This window comes from Homalodisca vitripennis, chromosome 6 (genome assembly GCF_021130785.1).
Source record: "Homalodisca vitripennis isolate AUS2020 chromosome 6, UT_GWSS_2.1, whole genome shotgun sequence".
Lineage (NCBI taxonomy): Eukaryota > Metazoa > Arthropoda > Insecta > Hemiptera > Cicadellidae > Homalodisca > Homalodisca vitripennis.
The window spans coordinates 98262086-98289654 of NC_060212.1; the positions used below are offsets into that span (position 1 = coordinate 98262086).

Sequence of the window (27569 nt, forward strand, 5' to 3'; positions counted from 1 at the left end):
ACCCCATAATGAACTCATAGAAAAATTACATTACTATGGTACTGAGCATAAAGAACTGTCTCTGTTATTTCATACCTGTCTGACTGCTCTCAGTTTGTAAAAATAGGTGAAGACCAGTCTAGTCTTCAACATGTTACTTGTGGAGTGCCTTAGGGCTCTGTACTGGACCCCTTCTTATTTACTGTTTTTATAAACGACCTGCCTAACAGAACCTTACTCTATGCAGATGACACAACTCAGTTACATCTAGTTAAAATCCAAACTAACTCATGGAATTTGGAGTCATGTTCGTCTGAAGAGATCCAAAGAAAGTTAACGACGAAGAAGCTCAAAACGAAACATTTACATCGTTTTGACATCAGACACCTGTCAACTTTCTCTTCAGACGAACATGGCTCCAGATTCCAGGAGTCAAGTCTGAGGCAGTGTCAGATACCAGACGCTGCCATAAAAGGATGGTGAATTTGGGATAAACTCAAAATTTAATCTGTTCTTGATCAATCACATGTGTTTTGCAGAATAGGCCTGTTAATTTATGATGGTTTTATTTTAAAGTTGTGGTATCAATTTAAGTTTCTTCTTAAATTCCATTTTATGACGCATGCAATGCAATTGTAACTATTGTTGATGCAATAAAGAGTATTATTATTGTTATTATTAAGTTGGATTCTTTTGCTAGATTCGCGTAGACATATCTATTTCTGTGACTCCACCTTGCCACATGCTTGGTGCACTAAAATTGGCACGTTTCCTCTGTGTTGTGTAAAGATTAATTATAATGTATGTGTTTTAAATGCGGCAATGGATCTCTGGATATATTTTAATGGACATGTTTTTCATATTTGCTCTACCTGTGCTACTAATATGGAAAAAGTATTTAAAGTTTTAAATATACACTTTTTAACAAAAATAAGTAGTCTAAGAACAGTAGTTATTATTTTGATGTAATTACTGAAATGTAAAGAAACATATGGTTATAGAATTCAGTCAAAAACATATGAATATTTCTTTACTTATGTAACTATGGAGACAAATATAAAAATTTTTAGTAAACAAAAGCAGTAGATAATTTTGTTGTTTCATTTTAAAATCAGTTTATTAAATAATTTTTATGTTTTGGTGAAATAAAACGTAAAGCATGGCAGCTATTATACAGGTGAAGTTATTATAGATATTTTTCAGTTTTGAATATTTTGGACTTACATTGGAAATATTTAATTTCACAGAATACATTGTTTAGATTTACACTAGTACTACAGATTTTCTCATAGTTTACACGTAATTGATGAAGAGAAATCTGAGTAATAGTACTTTAAGGGGAGATTTTATAAATACATAAGCGTAAATAAGAATTATAACAATGGAGCGTTTTGATAAAAAATGTATTATTGTTTGTTTTTTTATATATTGTAACTTACAATAAATGAGTAGCAATGCAAACTTTTAAAGATTGAAATCACAAAAATTATTGATGAATATATTAGGAGAGAACTTATTCCTGTTAAAAAGTGTATTATCACGCTTATGTTCACGGCTCAAAGGTTGAGTTTAAGTACTAAATAGGTTTAATACTTCGTTAAAAATCTATATTGTTTTAATATTCAAACAAAAATTCCAAACCAAAAATGAGTTGTTATGAATTTTATAAGTTATGATCATGTTTTTATTTTAACTTACAGGAACACAGAAAGTTATTGCTTGGAATCTCAGCATGAGAAATCAGTAAAGACCAATTATTAAAACTATATGATTTCTTATTTATTTTTGAATTAAACCTCATGTAGAAAAATCTTTTGAGGATTTTTGTGGAGAAATTTTTTTAAGCATTACAAATCAGAGCAGCTATACCCATATATACATTCATATCGTGTACATGATTTGTGACGGCATATGATGTTCAATTCATCTATTTTGATAAAAAAATGCTACATTTGATTTCCCTTTGTGCTCACAAGGAAAACTGAATTATGGCTATGCAGAGATAAGTTATATCAATGTAATATAATTAATTAGTTTGTATTTGTGTGTATTTTTTGTTGTTGCAAAAATTCATATCTAGACAAAATAACTTTGTTAACTTATTTTAATCATTACAAATGTTTTGCTTATGTATTCTGATTAGGCATTGTGTATCATACACCTAATAAAGCACATGTGTTTTATTGGGCATAAACTAAATAAAACAAAGAATATTAACCTATTTACGTCATACAATGCATTTTTAGAAATTGTGTTATGTGTATAAGATATTTTTGTGTGGTGTAAGATAGTTTGATATCTGTAAAGTATTGTTACGCACAGTTTTGTTCAGTAATCAGTATTTAACAATTTATAAATCATATTCTTTTACATCTGTTGGAATTAATTTAAATATTTCTATAATCCAAATTCAGAATTAAAAAAAATTATGAAGCGTTGCAGTGTGGAAAAGCGTTGTAATTTGATTGAATCAGAATCTCTTTATCTCATACACATCAATCATTGACAAGTTAATGGAAATATACTGTGGTAATGTTAAACAGTGGATATTGCACTGGTCGCTAGAACAGTGACATACGAGAGGAACTGAAAATCATATTTCATAAATCAATGTCGCTGAAGTGGGAAGTGGAAAGGATCAAATGTTTGTTTCACTCAATACTTTAATCTCTCTGAAGGGTTATTTAGGTACATAGGATAACTGAAGACCAACAAAATTAACTGGTGAGTTAAAAATATAAATGAACAAGTATAAAAGATTAAGACTTCATAAAAATACATTAATTGTATGTCTAAGAGCTAAGAGATCTATACCATTATTTAACCTGGCAGACAACCACTTAGACCAAGACCGGAACCACATCAATTACTTGAACAGTCACTGTCATTAATGCCTGACACATTGGTGATAAAATTACTATACCATATATATATTTTTTAAGTAAGGACCGTTCTCCCGTACACGGTAGTAGTTCGCGTTCCAGCCGTAAAGGCCATGTCAGACTGCCGTGGCGTCGCGTCCGTCCATCCATAGTATGAACGTCCGCGTATGCCGCGACGGTCTCGAATCCCGTCAAACTACCAGACACGCGTACGCGTCCGCGGCCAACGCCACGTCTTTCTAGGAGTTGCTTATGCATTTCAACTACTTTGAATTTGTTTAGTTATACACTGATAGTGGAATTAATAGTTTGTTATAGCTCTACAAAATTAATTTATTGTTCTGGAGCGTATTCATTAATAATTATTATTATCAAAATTATATTTTCATTATTACATGCAATACTATTTCTATTATGAACTTAGTAATTAGGGCATTCAATACTTTGATAAACCTCTTTAAAACTATTGGTTTTTATATATAAGATGCACTTGAAAGGATTATTTTGTAATTTTTGTGTTGGTGTTTTCAGTTTTGTAATAAGTCTTTATGTTTTTAAAATAAGGCGTATTTAATTTTGTTATAGATCAAACATAATATGAATAATAACAAATAAAATGATTGCATATAAACATGACACCAGAGTATTCATTAAACCTAGAACTGGCGATCATTTAATCCTGGAGTGTCGGGCTGTTTTAGAGCTTCGCGCAAGGGTTTTTTAAACAAATTATTAAAAATATAAAATAAAAGGAGTAGGCAGTGGCGGTGCCCCGGTGAGGGGGTTGGGGAGGTGCTTTATTTGGGGGAGGTTGGTAGTCCTGACAATAAACAGTCAACTGTACAATAATTTGTTCCGTACAAATATATCATTTTGTGACAGTTATAATACGTGAACACCAATTTAAAGTTTCGCGGCACTATAATATCAGTGTTCATCATTTTCCGGGAAAGCATCCTCAGTGCTACACTTAAGTGAGTTTTTCTGCCTAAATAACTCTTAGTCGGTCAAGTTTCTATAAATAGACATTGATAACGCTGCCTGAGGGATCCCGTTTCGCCGTGGTTGAAGTTGGCGCATGCGCACTAGCCATACAGGTGTGCCACCGGCAGGGGACAGGAGTGTCCCCGCATCTCCCCGCTCCCCGCTGCCGCCGCGCCGCGCCGCTGCACGGCTGAATGCTGCAATGAATTATTTGTAGCGCCTTCCGTTCTGCTTATGCAATTAACGCTACTGCGTGTATTGTGTTTGTAGCGGCGGAGAGAAATTGAAGGAACACTTACAACGTAAAGTTTAATGTTATTTATTAAATCATTTTATGAGGCCAGTTATTTATTGTCATGACGCTATCAATCGAGCAAACAAACAAAGGCAAACCCTGCTTATTGATTGGAAAGTTTAAGTACAGAGAGGCTTATGTTGCAAAGAATGGTGACGTCACTTGGCGGTGCCTTGCTAAACGGTGTGGTGCGTCAGTTAAGACCGATGGTGATAGGACTCGAGTCATCGGCCGTGACGACGTCCACACTGGCGGCCATCCCGCCACGATGTGAACTGTCTCGCTTTCTTCAACGCCATCTCGCATCTCCTCGCCATCTGCTTCGTCAACGGCGTCCGGGGACCTTCCACTGTCCCCACTGGTTTCGCAACTAATGTCCAGGAAAGATACTCGTAATGCTTCTACGGAAACTGACGCATTGTTCCTTAACACCAAGGACGAACTTGTAAGTAAGGTTCAGAAGTTGACTGGAGTGCAGTCATCATTGGTCGACAAGATCCAATCGTTGACACTTGAGCTTGAGTCGACCAGGCAACAACTTACAGAAGCCCTGGGTCATTCAACTGATGGGGCGTCCAGTGGCGTGACATCTCTATCTGCAGCTGACGTGTCATCGGTTTCCTGTCAAACAGAGGAGTCCACCACACCTCACGTGCCATTAACCCCAAGTGAGAACTTAGCTAGGGTGGAGACTGTAATGGTTGCATGTCAAACTGATGAAGATTTTCCTCTTGTTATTAGTCAACAGGAACTTGGTGACTCTGATACATCCATCGAAGCATGCCCTTCAGCTTCCATTACCTCGAGATGACACTCCTGCGGTTGAAGTTGTGGCTGAGACGTCTAGTGACCGCTTTGTGGACATTCCATAGCTTAAGTAGTAATTTATTGGAAAATGAGGCGTGATAAACGTAAGCTAACTGACGATGAGGTATGGGAGGGACTTAGGGTAATTGACAATGAGGGAGTGCTTGTTTTAATACCTTCAGTATGTCTTACGATTAGATTTTGCAGGTAGCACCAACCCCATTGTTGAGGCACTGGGGGACCTGCATAATACGAAGGTGGTACTTGCTCCAATTAGTAATTGTGCTTTAAGTGCTAATTTTAACTCTGAAGGTACCCACTGGAGCCTGGTAATTATTGATGTTGTCAGGCAGGAGTTCCAACATATGGATTCCCTGCCAGGTCTTAATCATGTGCTTGCACTTGAGTTCTGTAAGAAAGTAAATAGTGTTTTGATGTTTCCTAGGTTTGTGTTCAAAAACCGTAAATGTAAGAAACAGTTGGATGATTTCAGCTGTGGATACGAAGTTGTTAAAAAATGCCAGGTCTCAGGCACAAATATTATTGTTATAAAAGTAAGGTTACCACAAATTCACACATTTCCAACAGAAACACATCATTTAATTTGCATACTAAAACACGAAGCAAGAACAGAAATTATGTCGAAAATCAAAAGATCAAAACCAAAGTACCAACACAGAAAACTCACAACATGACCAAAATGTCTTATAGTAATTGTACAGATACTCCTAAAATAAAAATTCAAGACGCAAAGTAGTGGTAGTTGGCGACAGTCATGTAAGAGACCTGGCATGGTTGTTACAACCATTGTTACCTCAGCATAATGTCATGGTTCAATGTTACCCTGGAGCTCCATTGGAGTATGTTTTGGAGTCTCTTGTCTTGATGCGTGAGGATTTGGGAGCGCAGGACACTGTGGATTGTAATGGGTGGAACCAATAAACACTAGCTCTGACCACTGCTCACGTGTAAATGAAAAACTTGTTTATATAATTAACAACTTCAAGTGTAAAATTGTTTTGACTGAGATACCGTTGCTGTTTGGTGCCACTAAAAACTAAGTTAAGTCAAATCAAAGCTTGTAATGGCACGATTTTTTCTCTTGCAACTCAATCCAGAGTACCGTTTTTGATTTTCAACCATCTTCTAGAGAAAAAATCATTACGTAAGGAGCGGTCAGCACCTGAATTTATCTGGTAAGAGATTGTTGTGTACGCATTTGTATGCTCTGTTGTCTCATTATACAAAGTTCTCTCGAGCTGACGAGCATCACTCACCAGCCCTCTTTTTTATAGAATCAGACACCATTTTCTAATAATTGTAGTAAGAAGTCTATAACCTTGTTGCATCAAAATGTACAATCTGTTGCCTCAAAAATTGGGGCCCATTGAAAAGCCATTCTCCACAGTAAAGATGTAGATATAGCTTGTTTAACAGAGCATTGGCTAAACCCCCGACAAGCGGAGTAGTTTGAATATACAGGGGGTACTGGGTTGCTGATATTTACTGTAGACCTAACCTCGCTAGAGGTGGTGTTTTGTACACTTGTCAGTAACAGATTCCCCTCATCTCGTCTCAGACCGCCAGGTTATCTCTCACCTCAACTACGAGAAGCACTTTGAGTCCTCTGTTGTTGTTGTCCATGTTCTGAATTTGACATTACTGTCACTTTACAGATCTCCAGATGGCGACTGTGACGTTTTCATTGAGAGACTGGAGGAGGCTCTCAGTAATACTTATGAGAAGCAACAGGAATATTATCATATGCGGAGATTTTAATATTTCATTTTTGGGAAGTAAACTGACAAGAAATTTGTTCAACTATTAGATGTTCTCAATAGTTTTTCACTGAAAATTCTTATTCGAGGAGTGACACGTCCTTGCTCTTCTGGTGGCTCGTGCATTGATAACGTCTTGACTAACATTGAGGTCGATCAGGTCTCAGCCGAAATACTCCCTACAGCCTTATCGGACCACGAAGCCCAGTTGTTCTCCGTCTCAGACACCTCTGGTTCGACTGGTAGCGGGCGAAGATGGTAAAAGCGAGAAGGTTCTCCTCAATAAACGTTGATAGATTTTTCTAGTCTTTTGCAACAGGTTAACTGGAACAAAACATGTATTCAATGATGATGGGGAGGATATTGAGGTCCAATTTTCTTCTTTTATGGATGTTCTTGTACATATCTTTAATTTAGCATTTCCCTTGTCACTCGCAAGGCCGAACGTAGAGTACGTCCTAAATGGCTCACTGTTGGGGGTCGTCAGAGCGAGGGAGGCGTTGAAGGATCTATATTTGCTCCAGCGCGATTATCCATCGGCTTTCCATCGCAAGTTGTATAATAAAAGAAAATCCGAGTATCGAAAAGCTTATCCAATCGGAGAAGAGCATTGTGGCTAGGTCTCATATTGAGAATAGTGACAATACAGGAAAGGCGGTTTGGCAGATTGTGGCTGAATATTCAGGGAAGTGCAAAGGTAACAAACGCATAAATGGTTTGATTGATGATGGCTTTTTGGTCTCAGAACCTAGTTTGATAGCTGCAAGGTTTAATTCTCATTTCGTTAACGCTTGTAATCAGTTGGACCTTCAGAGCAAAAATAACATCAACTGATTCGGGTTGCCCAGCTCTCCATGTTCATCGAGCATTTTTTTTTTGCTCCTGCCTCGTACAGTGAAGTGTTGAGTGTGACTAAGGGTCTCAAGGCCAGCTCCTCTTCTGATGTATTTGATATGTCTCCATCCATTGTCAGGAGGGTTGCAGATTCACTCTCGTGTCCCTTAACTGTCCTGTTTAATAATTCTATTAACCAAGGACTCTTTCCTTCTGCGTTAAAATCCGCCAAGGTCATTCCTGTCTTTAAGAAGGGGAGATAGAACCTCAGTTAACCAATATCGCCCCATCTCAATTCTTCCCACGTTGAGCAAAGTATTTGAACGATTAATTCACAATAGAATGATTAATTTTCTTAACGAAAATTCCTTACTATCTCCTTCACAATTCGGGTTTCTTAAAGATAAATCAACCACTCACGCGATAAATGATTTCCTTAATACCGCCTTCTCTTCTGTTGACTCTGGCAGTGAGACTGCGGGCATTTTTTGTGATCTTTCCGTGCCTTTGACACCGTCAATCACCAACGTCTCCTGGACAAGATGGAAATGTGCGGGTGTTAGAGGCATCCCTCTAGAGTGGTTTCGTTCCTATCTTTCTGGTCGCTCTCAGTTTGTTGAGAATCACCAACAAAGGGGTAGGGGTAGGTCTGCTCTCTTACCGGTCAAGGTTGGTGTGCCGCAAGGCTCAATTCTTGGCCCTCTTTTATTTAATATATACGTGAATGACCTTAACTCATCTGTGAGGGGCCACTTGGTGCAATATGCGGACGACACCAGTGTACTTATTCAGGCTGACACAGCTCAATCTCTTTCCACCGAGCTTGCTTTTTCACTCAAGAGTCTTAGTTCTTGGTTTTCTGCTAACTATTTATTTCTCAATCCTGAAAAAAAACCTCCAATAGTCCACTTTAGACCCACAAGAATGAGAGTGCGTTAGTTACTCTCCTTGACAAATATACCTATCGAGCATTCTTCAAACGGTCTGCTTCCTGGGACTCCACATTGATTCCAGATTTGATTGGTCAAATCACATCAGTCATGTCTGTCAAAGACTTGGTGCCAGCATTTACTCTTTAAGGTACCTAACAAGTTTTCTGTCTAGAGATACCGTTAGGCTGGTGTACTTTGGTTACTTTGTGCCATTTTAACATATGGATTGATTTTCTGGGGGACGGCTTCAGGTAGGTTGATCAGTAGGGTTTTCAAACTGCAGAAGAAGGCTGTTCGACTGATGTGTGGTCAGGGTCATCGTGAGAGCTGTCGGGAGGTTTTCCCTAGGGAACGCCTAATGACATTGCCATCACTTTATATATATTCGGTTGCCACATTTACATTTAAGAACCTTCAATCCTTCCCATCATTTAACCACGTGTATTCTACAAGAAACAGAGATGCTCTAATCATTCCGCAACACCATAATAACACATTTAAAAAATCAATGTCATATATGGGCCCTAAAATCTTTAATGCTTTGCCTTCTAGTATCACAGCATGCGAGACTGAGACGTCTTTTAAAAACAACTTAAAAAAATACCTAATCAGACAAGCATTCTACTCCATTAACGAACTGGTGAGCGGTGCTCCAGCCTAGTGGACGATATAAATTAGATTGTTTGTAGTTTAAGTTGTACTATTTTATATTTTAAACTGTTTTAACTGATATTTAAATGTGTGATTTTGTTCTGTCTAGTATTAATCGGTTCTATAATATCTGACAATGTTCCATGCATGTATCATGTCAAATGAACAGTAAAAGAATTTGATTTGATTTGATTTGATTTGATATGCGCATGCGCGAGCCTTCGTAGCATCGCCGACGTCGGCCAAGGATCGCTCCAGCCGCATAGCGCAGCAGACGGTGGCCGACGCGACGAACGTTGCGCCACGTCGGTTATGTCAGTGTGACTTGTCCTATTTGACAACATGGTTAGCGATTATTTTAAAAATCCATCCGCAGATGGACGGACGCGACGCCACGGCAGTGTGACATGGCCTTAACGAGCGTGCGCCCCGCCTCCCGGCATTCCTAGCGAACAACTTCATGTCAGTTGCAGCTCTGTAGCAAATCTGTATGCATTACTGTGGATCTTTAAAATGTTTAAGATTATCGAATCACCCGCCGCGTGTGAGATTCGGTCAGTGATACGATTTTTGACTGCAAGAAACATGTCGGCTGCTGACATTCACCGTCAGCTTTGTGAGGTGTATGGTGCCAAGGCAATGAGTGAAGGTAAAGTGCGGAAATGGGTCCGAGAATTTAAAGATGGCCGCGAAAATGTCCACGATGAAGATCGCTCAGGCCGGCCTTCTGTGATCACGGGAGATTTGGTTACTGCAGTTGACGCAAAAATGCATGAGGACCGACGGTTCACAATAACCACTCTCTCTATGGAATTTCCTCAAGTGTCCAGGTCAGTACTGTACAAAATTTTGTCAGAAAACCTAAACTTTAAAAAATTGTGCTCAAGATGGGTACCCAAACTCCTCACTGAGGATCACAAAAAAAAAGAGATTAAGCAGTTCTTTGACTTTCTTGACCCGCTACGACGAGGAAGGAGACGACATGTTGAGTCGAATTGTCACAGGAGATGAAACATGGGTATCCCATATCACTCCAGGATCAAAGCAACAGTCCATGGAATGGCGGCACACAACATCTCCAGTCAAAGTCAAAGCCAAGCAAACGCTGTCGCGGCGCAAAGTTATGGCAACTGTGTTCTGGGACAGACGCGGTGTTTTGCTAGTGGACTTTATGCCGCGAGGAATGACGATTAACTCAGAAGCCTACTGCGCAACCCTGGCCAGTCTCCGACGCGCCATTCAGAACAAAAGACGCGGCATGCTGACAAAGGGAATTCTGCTCCTCCACGACAATGCAAGGCCTCACACCGGTGCTCGGACACAGGAAATGATCGACTCTTTTGGCTGGGAAGTTTTGAATCATCCGCCGTACAGCCCCGACCTTGCTCCGAGCGATTTCCACCTTTTTCGGTACTTGAAAAGTCGTCTTGGCGGGAAGCGCTACAATGACGACGAAGAAGTCAAGACGGCCGTGAACTCCTAGTTGTCAGAGCAGGCGGCAAATTTCTTTGAAGAGGGATTTCAAAACATAGTTTTAAGATATGATAAATGCCTTAACAAACAAGGCAACTGTGTAGAAAAATAGAAAAAAGTATGTAGATTCTGAAAATAAATGTATTTTGAAAAAAAATTATTGTTGTTTATAAAAAAAAAAAAAAACGGCCCTTACTTAAAAAACAGCCTTCATATATATATATATATATATATATATATATATATATATATATATATATATATAGTGTGTGTGTGTGTGTGTGTGTGTGATTCATTATTTTTTCAAAACAAAGTACTACTTTCAACTACCTATTACATTCATCATTATTGTTGCCCAAAAAACTAATCTACTTTATAGTAATTTAGCTGGCTTAAAATATTATACAGCTAAAAGTATGATTTACTTGTACAACTTAAGTTGTACTACCAAAGTAACTATTTGAGAAATGAAAAGTTTCAGACAAAGTACTACTTTCAACTACCTATTACATTCACTATTGTCGTCCCAAAAACTAATTTACTTTATAGTATTTTAGCTGACTTAAAATAATATACAGCTAAATAAATGATTAAGTTGTGCAACTTAAGTTGTAACTAACTATTTGAGCAATGGGAAGTTAATGTAGTTATGTTATTAATGTCGTTGTAATGAGTTTTGGTGCTATGTTAGTTTTAATAATACAAATTTCTTTTCTAGTCTCAAACAAAACCCAAGTGGCCACCTGGACATAAATATGGAGGACCTTGTAAATGCAAATGTGTAAGTGGTACTATACTATTTAAAAACCAGTTGTCAAAATTGAAGTATAAACATTAATATATGATGTTACATGATAGTAAAAATAGTTGGTGTGTACAACTAATTAGATTAAAATACATGTATTTTTTTGCCATTTTACTTTTATTATTTCTCTCAAAAATGAAATTTTAAATAATATATTTGGATTCAGTATATATCTACAATAACATTATTAGAGATAATTTTTTAATTTATTAGATTTATGTACTATTCTAATGTAATTGAAAAAAACACCCTTATTCTTTTTAGTACTGTAGCTATTATAAAACATCATAGGTTAGTGGTGTAGATAATTTAATGTATTGGACTAACAAATATTTTTCATGTTTTAGAAATTACGATATATCCAACCGGACCGCCCGACATCTTTCAAACCACTCGCTGTAAGTATGAATACATGGATCAAACCATTTGTAAACAACAGTTAGGGAACTATACACCATAGCACTAAGTTTTATTTTTTCAGTTTTTTCCCAGTAATGAAACAGAGTGCGCAATTTACATTTCAGCTACTGTGTAAGTACGGAGATCATATTAATAAACGATTGTGTTTATATCAAGAATTAAGTTACAGATATAGTACATGTAATAGATTTTATTCTTTTCAATTTAACCCCTTATTTTAATCTGCCCTATCATGAGTAGAAGTGAAATATTATAAATTGCAAATATAATAAATAAATAACTATGTAATATACATTAGTGCATGATGGCAATATATCCTGTCACAAAACCAATCCTACTGCCACACTTCAACTACTGTGACGCTGTGATCAGTGACATGACTGTTGAGCTTTCGGACAGGCTTCAACGTGCTCAAAACTATTGTATCAGATTTATTTTCAATCTCAGACGTTATGAGCATGTGACTCCATTTTTCAAACAGCTATCGCTTCTGAAACTTCAACAACTTCGCCAACTTCACATTCTTTCAACTCTACATTCAGTTATCAGAAACAAGTCACCTGTTTACCTGTCCGAAAATTTCAAATTTATTTCCGATATAAGTGAGCGACCTTCGAGAAGGGGATCCACGTTACTCTCAATTCCTGTTCATCGATCGAACTTCTTCAGTAGGTCGTTCACTGTTCAGGCATGTCGCCTCTGGAACTCTCTTCCTGATGATATCCGTATTATAGAAGGTCGGGCTCGTTTTGGGGCGGGGGTCAGGGACTTGTTGCTGGGCGGTCTGTAGGGGTGACGGATGGCGGTGCTCGTGGCGTGCTTGTGGTCAGGCTGTGTGTTTGAGAGAATGAATGTAGCAATAACAAGAAATTATTTAAAAAGTAAATTGTTAATTTAAGTTTTAATTTATCTTTGTTTAAAAATTTTCTACATATTCAGCTGATAAATTTGATTTTTAATTATTACATAGTAGTATATATTTTGGTTAAATTTAAATTTAAAATGGAATTTGTTATAGTTTTAAGGTCATTAAATGTAAATATGTATATATATCTGTATATTATGTGAGGTTGAGTGGTAGAGAGGGCTAAATAGCCCTAACTCCGCCTCTTGAATAAAGGCATATTTCATTTCATTTATTTCATTTCATTTCATTTCAATTCTAATACTCTTAACCAGTGAAGAGCTTTCTGAGTATAATTTAAATTGGCTATTTGTTTTGAAAACTAATGCAGAGGACACTCATCTACGAAGTGACTCATCTTGTGACTGACCACTCTGTAATTCCAGGACTGATCTTCTGTTGCTAATTAACAAGTTGTTTTCAGACCTTTAGAAAGCCGGACTGCAAAGTTGCTGACGGGACGACATACAAAATGTCATATTATGGTTTTGATCCCAACCTGATGAGACATTGCCGAGGACATCCGATTGTCTCAAAAGTTAACCTAACGTCTGCCGGGGACTTCAGTAGTGACACAACGCACAAGGTACAGCACACAAAAACTGAGTCACAATTTATTGTTCATTCACTTTAAGCGTTAAACTGAAACATTGTTATATTCTAACAGTACATTGTGGTAATTTTTTTATCATTTAAACAATTAAGAATTACATTAGGTGGGAGGGGGGGGGGCGAGGGGGAGGGAGAACTTTTGTGGTACAGCTGATTTATATTCCTCTGCGCTGTAGTTAAAATGAACAATTCGATTTGTAAGATGTCAAAGTGAGGTCCATGATTTCTCTTGAGGATAGATCTGCTAACATAGGACTCATTCAATGTGGGAGATATTTTTTGTATATAACGATGGAGTGTTATATAGGTTATGGAACACAGAGCAACACTGCATGATATGAAGATGTACCTCACAAAGAAAATAAGTTAAAAATAGGAGACTAATTGATGTATACAGATCACATTATAGATTATGGCAGGAGTAAATAAAGTACTGGAACACTTTATTACATAACTGAATCATTTTTTTTTAAATCTGTATCATTAGAAGTTCTTATCTAAATATTTATTTGTTCATTTATATTTTCCCCCATTTGTAGAAGATCATCACTTTGCAGTTGCACGTTTTTTTTACATTATCTGTATAATTAAATTTACCTTGATGGGCATTGTAATGAAATATTGACGGATGATTGAACAATAATCAGAAACATATTTTAAAACGTGTGAGAAACCCTTCTATATTGCATGAGTGTTCATAGTTTGTAAAACGGGAAGGGTAAGATGAGATAACAAAAATGCAGTGCACAAGGTGTGTTATTATAAACTTCCTCCTTTATTTATTAAAAAATCAATGTTTCTCATTTAATCCTCTTTAATTGGATATGCCACAAAGTGTACTTTACTATTTTAATTTTGTAAGTTTAGGATGGATGGAAAAAACAGGTTGAATTTTAATGGGTAAACAATTTCCCCATATGGAAGTCATAGTTTACAACAAACTCTACATTTACATTCTTTTTTTATATACATAAAGATGTAAGTTTATAAGAAAAACCTTACGTATGCTTTATAAGAGAGCACACTTTGTTTTGAGAAATTATTATGAATAACAATAAACTAATTTACAAATTCAAATAGTAGGAGATATTTTTATAACTAATTAGTTTTTTGGACAAAAATTATCTACAATTAGAACACAAGTAATATCTAAAGTAAGAAGAGAATTAATTTTTTGTTTAAAACTTTAATTCTTCACAGCAGATTTAATTTAGGTGTCCTGCATAAAATATCCAAGTCATAAGTGGGAACCTGTCTATGTATTTGTTTTGTCATCTTTGTAAATGGAATGACCTTTCAGATGAGTTATGGCGCGTGGCCGGGGTACAAGCCCATTGAAAAAATCGTGCCTCCAGACCACAAACTTCTAGGAGATGGCCCTCTGTCGCAATTGACCACTCATAAACACGATTACACACCCAAGCCGTTAATGGAGGTTGACAAGATCGTCCATCCTGGAAATCTGGGTTTCTCAGGGGAAGCGATGGAAGGTATAATTTGTATTACACTAAAACAATAAGCTATTTGGATTTTGTTAACTAGTAATAATAATAATGATAAATTTTTATTCTGCCAGAAATACAAATACATAGTTTTACAAAGTATATAGGTCTAACATTAATAACAAAAGAATAAAACAATTTATGATGTGTACTCACTCACATTCATAAACAATTATAACAAGTTTTACATAAAGTGCAAATATTACATTAACGGAGAAATCAGTATGTACATACAAATGATGGAAAATAAATATAGACCCTCTAGGTGAAACCTAAATTGGGATCGCCATTACTTGAATTATCAAACTAAAAAAAGCTAGCAGTGACTCGTAAAGCAACAAAAAATTAATACATCAAATCTGACTTCAAACAATGAAAAAAATACAACCCAATCGTTCTGTGACTCTAAAACTTAGTAATAATGATGGCAGATAAAAATGGAGATTCTAAGTAAAACAGTCATACAAATAAAATAGCATAACCATAAGATATAGTAGCTTTCTATCTTAATTAAAACTCAAGAATAATTTCAACCCAATCTCCTACCTCACTATCTCAAGGAGGTCATCAATACTTTCCTTTCCAAAAGGCCATATTCTTTAATCGTTCAAAAATTGTTTAAATGAGTTTTAGTATTTGTAATATTGAACAATCGTGGTGCAACACTACTATAAAATATTTAGTGAGCAGTGAAATTGGACTTGGGCACCCAAACTATCTGATATCTTCTCAGGTTGTCGTGTTGTTCCCGTGTCTTGTATTGTAAAGGATGAAGTGCTTCTACTGAAGAACATCCTTAAAACTTTGTATATAAATAAATGACGTAATGGAAGAATCTTTAAATCAGCAAAAATTGGCCATGAAAACCTCCCCTTACCAGAAATCAATCTTATGAATCTTTTTTGAACAATTATAATGTGTACAGCTATAGGTCCAGCCCCAGCTCCTGATTCCATAACTGAGGCTAGATCCTATAAGTGCATGGTGTACATTAACTAATACCTTACTAGTCTTACACAGTTGACGTAGAAAATACAACTTTCTGTAACTAATATAAAGCTATATTTTTAATTTTGCTACATGTTCCTACAATGACAGATGGCTATCAATGACAACTCTTAAGTACTTAATACTACTACGGTAACTTGCTCTAAGTCTAAACTAAAAATAATATATAAACTGGTTCTCTGCTTCTGAACTAAGAAGAGTGTACAATAATTTGTTGTTAAACAACAAAACAAACTAGGATTTATGCCAATATTATTTGAATTCTATTCACTGCCACAAAAAAATACTAACAAATTTATTTACACTTCAACAGAAGTATTGTAAATAGTATTACAATTTATTTAAAACCCTTTTCATGAGATTTGGGAGAATCTATGCTACGCAGAACACAGGAAGATTCAAATTTGAAAAAAGCCTCAATAAAACTGAACATAATAAGGAAACTCCTCTTAAAGTTTCTGTCTCTTTCTAATAGAATTGAATCTATTTCATCTTGAGTCAATAATGAATATAAGGTCATTTTGGCTGAACGATAGCAAACATGAACCTTCATTTATACATAGGTAAAATCAAGTTCGATTATAGGGCATGTGCATGCATGAGATTTAGTTTAGTGATAGTGAAGCCTATCAGTTGGGAGGCTGACAAAATTTATCTCCAGTCGGTTTGTCTGTCTGTATGCAGGATTTACTATGACAAATAATGAATATCTATTGTCTTTAAGTAGTCAGTGCAATAAAAAATATTAAGAGCTTTAACTCAACTATTTTGAAAAACCAGGAAGTGTGTCACATTTTGATGCTATACTTACATAAATATGATTTGGTTACATATGGTTTAGTATTTCAACATGTGTGTGTATTTAAATGTTACAGACAAGACAACACAAAACATGTCATACCAGTTTCCGGACATGAACAGATTTGAACCAGCTCATTCATTCAAACCTCAGCAAAGGTGAGCATATTCATATTCTCAGAGGAATATATGTAATGATTTTGATTTCTTGACAATGTTTTATACACTACAGGGATGTCCAGAAAGTGATATTGCCATTATTCGTGCTTGTATTTAATCAGAGGAGATAATAGTCATCTGACTTAGCTCAGTATATATGGCTGTAACATTGAGAAGATTGATTGGTCTTTGTTCAACAGCTACTATAATGGCTGTTGTTACTGAGAACTTCCATGAAATGTAATTCACATAGGTACTGCAGTGTCACATCCAATTCCATACTTTTTGTAGGAAGTTAAATTGATCTTTATTTCAATTAATTAAGTTTTATATATATATATATATATATATATATATATATATATATATATATATATTATAAAAAGTAGAGGTTTTTTTTTGAAATTATGGATCAAAACTTTGAGAAATTTTTGAACAGATAGATTGGATATAAGTGATAGTGTTGTTGCTTTTGTCAAATGGTTGTAATGATGTCACTGATAATATAAAAATTATCCTACTTTTGTCTTGGTGATGATTTGTTGACTAAGACATGTTTATTGACAGTATGAGCTCCTCAGCATCATACATGTTTCAGAAGCTCCCAAATATTTCAGTACACGATTTGCCCATAAATATTGCAAGACTGTTTTGTATGAAATGATAATTGTTGAGGGGTTTGGTCATCCTAGGTATAAATTAATTGGTTGAATCTAAATTGTTTCCTAGTAAACTCTTAAAATAAAGTGGTTTTTAGCTCTTGAAGGGAAAGCTAGTCTTTTCCTAACTGCTCATCTGAGGCTTTGCTTTTAACTTGTGGTAAAGTTTAAAATTGCATACATAAATATCTATGTTTCTCGTTTCATTTATATTTAACATTTCTATTCATAGAAACATAGATTTTAGTATCTTGTTGCTAATGAATTATTTAAAATACTATTATATGTTAATAATAGTTGTTTATTATTATTGATTAGTGTAGATTTTCGCGTAAAAATATTGAATATAAATGATAAACATTGGTATTATTAGATATAATTGCTAATAGCTAGAATTGTTTGTATTTTTAACATTTTTATTAGCATGGGAAACACATAAAGTTTCCGAGAGAAAACATTTGTCGGTTTTGAGATGAGTTTATACTTATCTCTATTCTGAAACCAGGGCATCAGATTCACATCTGACAGCCAACTAGCAAACTGTTGGATTTCTGGTAAACAAATTAGTGTGATAAGTGGAATAAAGTTTACATTAATTCTTTTTTGTAATATTTACAATAAACAAAAGTCAGTTTGTGCTAACTTGTATTTTTTTGTCAATAGTTTCAACCCACCAAGAACCAAAATGGAGGACAAAACCACGCAGAAGCTGAGCTATCAGCCTTTCTGTCCTCCGGAGAAGGAGGAGTTCCCCTGGGCACAGAAAGACAAGTATAGGGCACCAGTTGTGCCATTTGACGGAAGCACCATCTATAATGGCAGGTGAGTTGTAAAAAGAACGTCGAGTATGGTATTTGTAAACAGTTTTCGGACAACAATAATTACTGTTTGAAGTAGATCCTTATTAAATTCTTGTTAATAGCCCCTCATTGTTGTCAGTGTGGATTCTGTGTTAATGTTTATGATTCCTTATTGTTGTATCGTAAAAAAATCAGAAGTTAATTGTCAATTTTGATTAATATTTATCACCAAATTGTTTGTGACATGAACATTTTCACTATTTGTATCTTGTAATACACCTGATATTAGTTGTAGAAGATTCGCCTGTATTGTCCAACTGCTGCAACACTCTTTATAACAGTAGATTTACTCCATTATATTGGTTGAGTTCCATATAACATTTAATTCACTGTGAAATTAAATAATTTGCAATTTGTTCAAATAAGCATTCAAATCATTAATTTATTAAATTGAATTCACTATTACCAATATCTTATGACGTTCTCTATATACACACTTAGTACATACATACCAAATTTAGATTCGGAAGTCTCATTTGATATTAAATAAAATGTTAGTATTTAACTTGTTATTTCATCACACTAGATACATTCTAACACAGTCAATTATTACTATACAAGATTCTTACTTACATTAAAACATAAAACCAATATTTAATACTTTTATTTCTTGTGAGGCCTTTCGATAGCAAGGCTATCTTCTTCAGACTTTTGTGATGTGTCTGAAGAAGAAGATAGCCTTGCTATCGAAAGGCCTCACAAAAAATAAAAGTATTAAATATTGGTTTTATGTTTTAATGTAAGTAAGTTATCAGTAACCAATATAAGCTCCATCTACAACATACAAGATTCTATAAATTAAATTTGGATATCACATGTAGAGTAATAGAAAGAATTTTATCATGTGCTTCCCTTATGGTCTCACTATTAAAAAGAAGAAATCAATCTGAGATCTTTCTCACAACGTGCTGGCTTACACAAAGGAGTCCACAAACCGTAAATGGAGGCAGCTCTTTAGCCTCCAACCCAAACCTATATTTTCGACTTGAATGACAAACATCCTTCTTGTATTCATTTTCAATTTCTGCTTACCATTCTGGGCGTTTGAATTTGAATTTAACCAATATTGATCTGTTACATGTTGTCTTTGTCAAATTTGTATGAACTGAGGACAGTTGTATATTTTTATAGTCGTTAGTTGGTTAGATAAAGAAAGAAAAAAAAACCATTTTGTATGTGATATTTCAACATTCTGTATTACTTAATGGTTAAATAATAAGTGCCTCATGAAGTTTCATGTAAGAACTGCCTTTTAAACGTTATGCAAGTAAGCTGATATTTGTAGGGACAAATGTGTCCCTTGTATTTTATGTTAAAAAATGGATGAAAATGGGTGCCCAACACATACTAGAGAACATAATATGTCAGTACATTTGTGGACGACAGGGAGTCCCATAAACTGAGTGGTGAGCACATATGAGTTAAAATTATTGTAATGTATCATATATATTGTCATCTGCATATGATTATTTTTATCTTTAACCTCCAGTCAAAAAAAGTCTTAAAAGTAAATACTATATAGTTAGTGGGTAACATTTATAGATTTTTCAAAGTACATTTGTACCTTTATTACATGTCTATACAACATGGTTTCCTGTGACAATTTATTTTGTTATTCAATTTTGTGGATAAAGTATGAGACGTTAAGACACACACATACACACACTTTATTTCATTTTTTATTTTAAAACTTACTATTCAGAACATAATAATACAAATATTGTCTTTTTCACATAGTTACAAAAAAAGAAAGAGAGGATACTTTGTGATAACTCTGGTACTGGGTTACAAAGAAAGAAAGAGAGGATTGATACTTTGTGATAACTCTGGTACTGAGTTACAAAGAAAGAAAGAGAGGATTGAGACTTTGTGATAACTCTGGTACTGAGTTACAAAGAAAGAAAGAGAGGATTGAGACTTTGTGATAACTCTGGTACTGAAACAATGCAATGAGTTTGAGATTAATATTTACATAATATATAATATAATAATAGCTTGACTGAACTATCAAAGCTTGTCAATGACTAAAATTATTTTTCCAGCTACTTTGCCCCTGGTCAGTTTGTGGAGGATTGCGTTGGGCCTGGTAAGTAATTTTAAAAATATGAGTATTTTATTTCAATAGCAAATAATTTAATTAGGCTCTTGTTTTATCCAAAGCAATAGATTTTTGTTTCCTTACTCAGTATGAGTGGACCAATACTGTAACTTTGTTATTTAAAAATAGAGCCCAACACATTGCATAACACAAATTGGATAAAACAGAATTATTAGGGTAAGTCAAAGTGGACATTGCAGTTTGAAAACATATAGAACTGTTTTGAGGTTACTCATAGAATCAATAGAAGAATATTATGTTTTCTCTCTTTAAAATTTCATTAAAGACTGAATATATGTTTCATTCTGGGTTCACTGCTGGTTGATGTGTACTTGCCAGTAGAACCAATACTGTGGAACTGTACAAATTTGGTATACTGTGTAGAATTGGACAGGAGCGGATCTCCAGGAGTGGGCACATCACTAAATATTGAGATATTGGGGTAAAAAGGACTAGTTGATATGTCTAGTTTCCTATACATAATGTAGCTATGGTGGGAAGGGTTGATTCAATGTGAATGTTGAGTTTAGTTCCAGCTTACCTTCCTCTTAGTGCAGCATCTGGAATCTGATGCTGCCACAGACTTAACTCCTGTAATCTGGAGTCATACTTGTCTGAAGATATAGAAAAAAAGTCAGTGATGAAGAAGCTCAAAATGAACTCTTTACACTGTTTTGATTTCAGAAACGACCTAGGCCTAGACATAGACTACAAAATATAGTGTAATCTAGGTATTCTTATTGTCTCATCAGGTGCACTACGATGTTTTAGACAGGATCTCTAAGCTTGATGGAGCAACTGAGTTTTCTGCATATAATGTGGCTGTGATGAGAAGGGTTGATTCAATGTGGTGTTGAATTTAGTTCCAGCTCACCTTTATCTTAGTGCAGCATCTGGAATCTGATGCTGTCACAGAACTTTTATTTTTATTTTTTTTAACAGAGGGCCAGGTTTCCTTGGCCTGGTAGTTGCCTCTCAGCCATTCAGCTTATTGTGCACCCTCTTCCAGGTTTAAGCTGTGTCAAATACAGTCCTTTACAAAACCACGAGATCTTCTGAACAATGCTTACCTGTTCCAACCCCTCTTCAGGATGCCTAAGAGAACCTAGGGACCTTGAGCGTTTGTTCTGTAATGCCGAACATTCAAATATGACTTGCTCGGCATTTCGTCAGTCTCATCACATTTCCTGCACAGTGTTTCCTGAACCGGAATACCTATTCTGTTCAGTGCCTTTAGAATATCCAATGACCTGTGATAAAACCAGCCATCTTGTGGATCTCCGTTCTACTCATTCTAAGGGTATTTGCTGCAATGTTCGTTGATGGTCCATTGAGCAACCACTTTGGTTGTACGTTTCCCTCAGTTTTTCTCCAATGTTGCCAGTGTTTGTTAAACACCCACTTGGCAACTGATCTACTTGCTAAGTTACAAGAAACCCCCACACTGTCACAGACTTGCTGCAGACCCAGTTTACCACGGAGGATGACTGCTGGAATGAGTCGGGCTCCCTTAATGTTTTAAATCCTAAACACGAGAGAGTACGGATTCCACTGTCCACTTTGACTGGAAGATCCTACCCCTAGTCACCTAATCTTACCCATTCCGAATATCCACTCCGGAAGCAAGTGCATGCATGGGTCTTTTTAGTATTAAGTGCTATGTACAAGTGAAAGTATTCTCATCTTCTTGCTTCCCATTGGTGCTAGGACAGTCTTGCAGACTTGAGTTATTGAATCTACACTATCATTGCAGAAGTTACACTCCAATAAGTTTCTGTTTGCACAATTTCAAAGCTTTTTACTCAACCTGTTTAAAAAACGGACTTTTTTGATGCACTAATTTGGAAATTACTAGCATTTTTTCCTATGTGTACTCTATGGTTACTTACTATATATTTCAACATAGATTAATTTAATAGCAGTACAATGTAACATAATACTTGCAATTAATTTAAGACTCCAGTTTGATATTTTCAGTTTTTGAATTCATATACTATTCATGTTGTAAATGAACTTTTGTCACAGAGGGTTGTTACTGCATGTATCCTGGGGAATGTTTTGATGCGGCTGGTGAACCACCCAAGGCTCATGAGTTTGACCGCTGCCCGGCCGGTTATGACCCCAGAAGAGATGCCCCACGGCCTCCACCAATCACAGAAGAAGTTAGAGTCAGGTAACTCAAATACTTCAAATAACTCATAGTATAACTCAGAAGGGATCACTTCTGGCTGGTTTATACCTTCCAGTTGAACCTACCACTGGGTACAGCAAAAACCGATGTGTCACTTAAATCTGGGCAACCTTATGGATGTCCAGGAGCGGCACATCACAAACCGCAAATTTCGAGATTCTGGGGTTCAAGGACAATTCAATGGGTCTACTCTACTGCAGGAGATGACTGTTAGTGGGGTTTGTTCCCTAACCTCAGAGGTTCTTGCTAGCCTCAACAAGGGTGTGCCACCCCGTGCCTACTTTGACTGGAGAGGCTGGCTCAGAGCTGGCCTCCCCTTCTTCTGGGGAGACATGACTTTGAGACTTATTGCCCTAATTCTTCCTCATGGGTCTCGATAGGAGGTGGCCTGTACTCCCTAACCTTACCCACCCTGAATATCCTGTCACTCTGGAAGCAGCGCTAAGGTTCTTACAGGACTAAGTGCAATTTATAAGCTTCTTGTCCTAAGAGAACAAAAGAAACTCATACTATAAACCTGTGCCTATACTTGGTCATGTGTCATGTGAAAAATTGTTTGGATTCTACAAATATTACCTAGATTGGAAAAAATAATTATCAGTAAATTTTAATAGGAAGCAATCACTGTTATAATACTACATAAAAGGGCAATATAGCAACTGAATCCCATAAATTGGAATGTTTTTAAAAGAAAACAACTTACATTGGTGCAAAATATCTAAACATTTTCCTCCATATATTCAAAATGAAAAGTGTTAAAAAATTCAAATATTATCTAAAGTATTACTTTATTAACAAAACTTTATATAATTTTGATGAGTTTGAAGCATAGCTTTGCGTTGTTTATGAGATTTTAACTATTGTAAAATAGGGTTGTATTGAATTTGTTTTTGCTGCATTGTTTGGGGGTAAGAACATATTAGTCAATACACAATTATAGTATAATCCTTAGACAAAATATATAATTGTTATTTTATTGTAAATGCTTGACACCATTCATCTACTTTTTATGTACTAACATGAATAAAAATATTTCAATTCAATTCACATTTGCATATAGAGTAGTGCAATCGTGATCACTTATGACAGTTAATATACAAGACCAGGGTGTCCTATATACAGTTGTAGGTACCAGTAAAGCAATGTGGGTTTAACCAGAGTTTAATATAACTAAGAAAATGTACATGTACATATACATAGAAGTATACTCAAAAATATAATTCAGTTTATTTTTTATAATTTTTTGGTGTATTTGCCTGATTATGATTTATTACAATCAGTAACAGCTGTTCCGTTTGTTTCAGACCAGAGCCTGGACAACGTGACCTTAACAAGGAATGCTAAGCGAGCAGTTTCAAAATTATTTAGTACTTTTTGTCTTATTAATTAATTATTTACCATTCTGTCTGTATATGAATGAAAATAAATTTCTATTCTATTTTGTCCCATATTTATCAATGTTTTGTGTAGTATCAGATAAAAAAAAATTAAAGAAAGGATGATTTTTCCAAGACTGAAAAGCTTAGAAGAGTCCTCAACAATATTTTTTATACTGTATTACTATAGGAGCTCCTAGTAAGTTCTAGGTTAGGAGGTAAGAGTGAAATCCTATATGAATAAATGAATTTTTTTTTCTCATATTGCAATTCACAAATTCACAAAGTATACAATAAAAAGGTCGAGAAATCTGAACTGATCACTTTGTCCAGTAGTGTGATCAGTTGTACAAAGGGAAATATACATTCTTTTTTACATAATAGTTATTTCAGTCTAGCATTCAATAAACATTTAGTAATTCGCCAAATATATATTTGGCCCAAATATATATAGGGGCCCATATATTCCAGCTATATGGGAATATTTTGCAATAACATGCTTTATTTATGTTCAGATTTTTCTCAACACATTGCAGTGAGAAAAAACAACATAAAAGGCAGTAATGAATTGTTTAGGGCAAATATAGTTGTCATAAAAGCTGTATAAATTTAAAATTACTCTTTTTTTGGAAGAAAAGTCTGGGAGTATTTTTAGTTAATAGTATCCAAACTGCTTGGTGTATGGCAGTTTTCGGGGGTTCCCCAACACTGAGTTAGAATTTAACTTGGATACATTAAGAGGGAAAGCTGCCGGGGGTTAGCTGCCGGCAGCACATCTGAGTGGTTACAATAATGGTTAATTATTAAAAATATTGTCTCTTCGTGTACTCATCCATTGAGTAAAAGGGTCTCTTTATCATCCCAGCCAGTCAGTTGCTTCTTTAGTTGTTGTGCAGGTGTGTTCTTCAGTTCTTCTGGCAGCAGGTTGAACAACTTCCCTCCAGCATATGTGGGGTTTTTGCTGAACAGACTTAAGTGATGAGGTTGTAGGAAAAAGTTGGATGCATGTCTCGTGTTATGGTGTATATTTTGATGTTTTGGTTGTAGACGAGTAAAGACTGTGTGCAGGATAACTTCTTGTATATACAATGCCAACACCATTAGAATTTTAAGTTCGGTAAATGCTGTTCGGCAGCTTTCTCTGTATCCAAGGCTCGCAAGACATCTAACAGCACGCTTTTGTTGTATGAGGATTCTTTCTAAATTTGCAGAAGTTGTTCCACCCCATGATGCTATGCCATACCTTATGTGAGACTCAAAAAAGGCAAAGTAGGCAGTTCTTGTTACCTCTGGAGTACATACTTGATTGAGTCTATGCAGAAGATCAAATCAAATCAAATCATCTTTTATTGCATTTTTTTTACAATTCAACATTGCATCGCAATCGTCAAGAAACCTCTTATAATTATAGTTATAAGCAACCCCTTATACATTCACACACACAGTCAAACTTACATCTTCATACATTCTCTCAAACACATTCTCACTGACCTCAGATCCTATGCTCTCATAAATCCCAGCGGCTCATCATGAATTCATCGACAGAGTAAAACGCTCTAGACACCAGTAGGCGTCTTAGACGAGTTTTAAATTGATTTTGATTGTTGGAATTCTTTATACTTTCAGGGAGCCTATTGATCAGTTTGACACCAACTTCTTGAGGTAGATGTTGCGACAACGCCAGTCTGTGATGCTGAGTTCGATAGTTTGTCCCTGCCTCTTGTTTCATATTGGTGAACGTCCCTGCCACGAATCAGAGTACACCTTGATCTGCAGTACGTAACCACCTCAAAAATGTAGAGGCAGGGCAAAGTCATAAATCCAAACTCCCTAAAAGATTCCCTACACGACTCTCTGAAACTCAATTTTTGTATGATTCTGACAGCCTTTTTTTGAAGTCTGAATACTCGTTCCAATCTATTTTTGGCACAGCCTCCCCAAAGTCTTACTCCATACGCAAAGTGTGGATGGATAAGGCCATAGTAGGCCATTTTTAAAACTTTGGGGGAACATAACTTTGCTAGGTTGCGCAAGGCATATATACCTGCGGAAACTCTAGCACATATGTGGTCGATGTGGTCGTCCCAGGTCAGCCCTCTGTCAAGGAACATTCCCAGAAACTTTGTAGAGTATGTTTCCTCTAAAAGGACATTATCTACAAATACAGCTGGCCCATCCGAACGTGTATTCTGCCGAATGCAGAAATGTACAAAACTTGATTTGGTTTGATTTGTTTTCAAGTTCATTTCAGAAAAGAATTGAATACATGAATTCTCTTCAACAAACGTTGTGATTTCCAGTTCTTGCAGTGTTTTGCTTTTAAAACAGAGAGTCGTGTCATCAGCATATTGAACTAGTTTTCCCATGTTGGATCACCGAGTTCAATCTACTGACATAAATCAGGAATAAAAGAGGCCCAAGGATAGATCCCTGAGGGACACCATGAGGCATTTTGATTTTGTTAGATGTGACGTTCGAAATCTCCACGCTCTGATCTCGCTCCCTTAGGTAAGAAGCAAGCCACAGCTGCGGGAGTCCCCGAACGCCACATTTCTCCAACTGGTGCAGCAGTGTCTCATGATGCACACAGTCAAATGCCTTGGACAGGTCAAGAAATATGCTAAGCACATGTTCTCGCCGTTCCAATCCATCGACAACATTTTCCAAAAGGTTGTTCACAGCGTCAATTGTGGATTTGTTTTTTCTGAATCCAAATTGCTCTGGATTTAGAATCCGCTTGTTTTCTAGAAAGCTTTCAAGTCTTTCATAGAAAATTTTTTCAAAAATTTTGCTGAACACCGGAAGAATTGATATGGGCCAATAATTGCTTGGAATGCAAGGATCGTCCTTCTTGAAAATTGGAATGACTTTGGCTGTCTTCAAAAGAGAAGGAAAAGTTCCAGATTCGAATGAGGAATTTATCAGTTTTGTGAGTGGTCCTAATAAGTGCCTGAGGCACCGTTTAAGTAACCAAACTGACATCCCATTTGCGTCACCTGTTTTCTTCGAATTCAGTCCCTGTATGACACGTGCTATCTCATCCCCACACACAGGAGGCAGAGCCATGGACGCAACCGGCTCCGGAACACGCCTTCCACAAGATTGAGTTTCCGTGAATGACGGATTCATTGAGGCAACAGAAGAAAAATATTTATTGAATTCATTTGCCACTAGTAATTGATCTTCAACAATTGTGTCATCAACTTTGATCACAAATGATCTGGAACCCTTGTCCTTACTCGCATCTTGAGAAGAATCATTAATAATTTTCCAAGCTGTCCTTGAAAAATTTTCACATTCACCCAAGGCTCTATTGATGTCATAGGCTTTAGCCGCTCGTATGACTTTCTTGTAGATCCTCCGGTATGTTCTAAAAAATTGTTTAAAACGTTCATTTTCAGATTCAATAAAGATTTTGTGAAAGAATTTTAGTTTTTCTCGAGATATGAGAATGCCCTTGGTCAACCATGAAATTTTCTGAGGTTTGGTATTGATTTTTGTTTTTTTAAAAGGACACGCAACATCTAGATAGTAATTGAAAGCATTACTAAATGCCCGATAC

General features: G+C 35.9%; 1 protein-coding gene across 1 annotated transcript; it reads left to right on the forward strand.

Annotated features, from left to right (window-relative positions):
- Positions 1-1018: 1018 nt before the first annotated feature.
- Positions 1019-24081, forward strand: LOC124364617. The gene is made up of 10 exons (XM_046820229.1): positions 1019-1156; positions 11334-11396; positions 11768-11818; positions 13169-13330; positions 14657-14846; positions 16742-16823; positions 18146-18304; positions 20385-20428; positions 22466-22613; positions 23936-24081. Exons 1-10 carry the CDS (start codon positions 1139-1141, stop codon positions 23973-23975), a joined length of 957 nt encoding a protein of 318 aa, XP_046676185.1. The 5' UTR covers positions 1019-1138; the 3' UTR covers positions 23976-24081.
- The last annotated feature ends 3488 nt before the right edge of the window (positions 24082-27569 follow it).

Excerpts from the sequence above, each read along its gene's own strand:
- LOC124364617 (XM_046820229.1), top strand. Across the intron at positions 11,397-11,767 it reads GACCTTGTAAATGCAAATGT|AAATTACGATATATCCAACC; the intron begins GTAAGTGGTACT and ends TTCATGTTTTAG. Across the intron at positions 13,331-14,656 it reads GTAGTGACACAACGCACAAG|ATGAGTTATGGCGCGTGGCC; the intron begins GTACAGCACACA and ends ATGACCTTTCAG.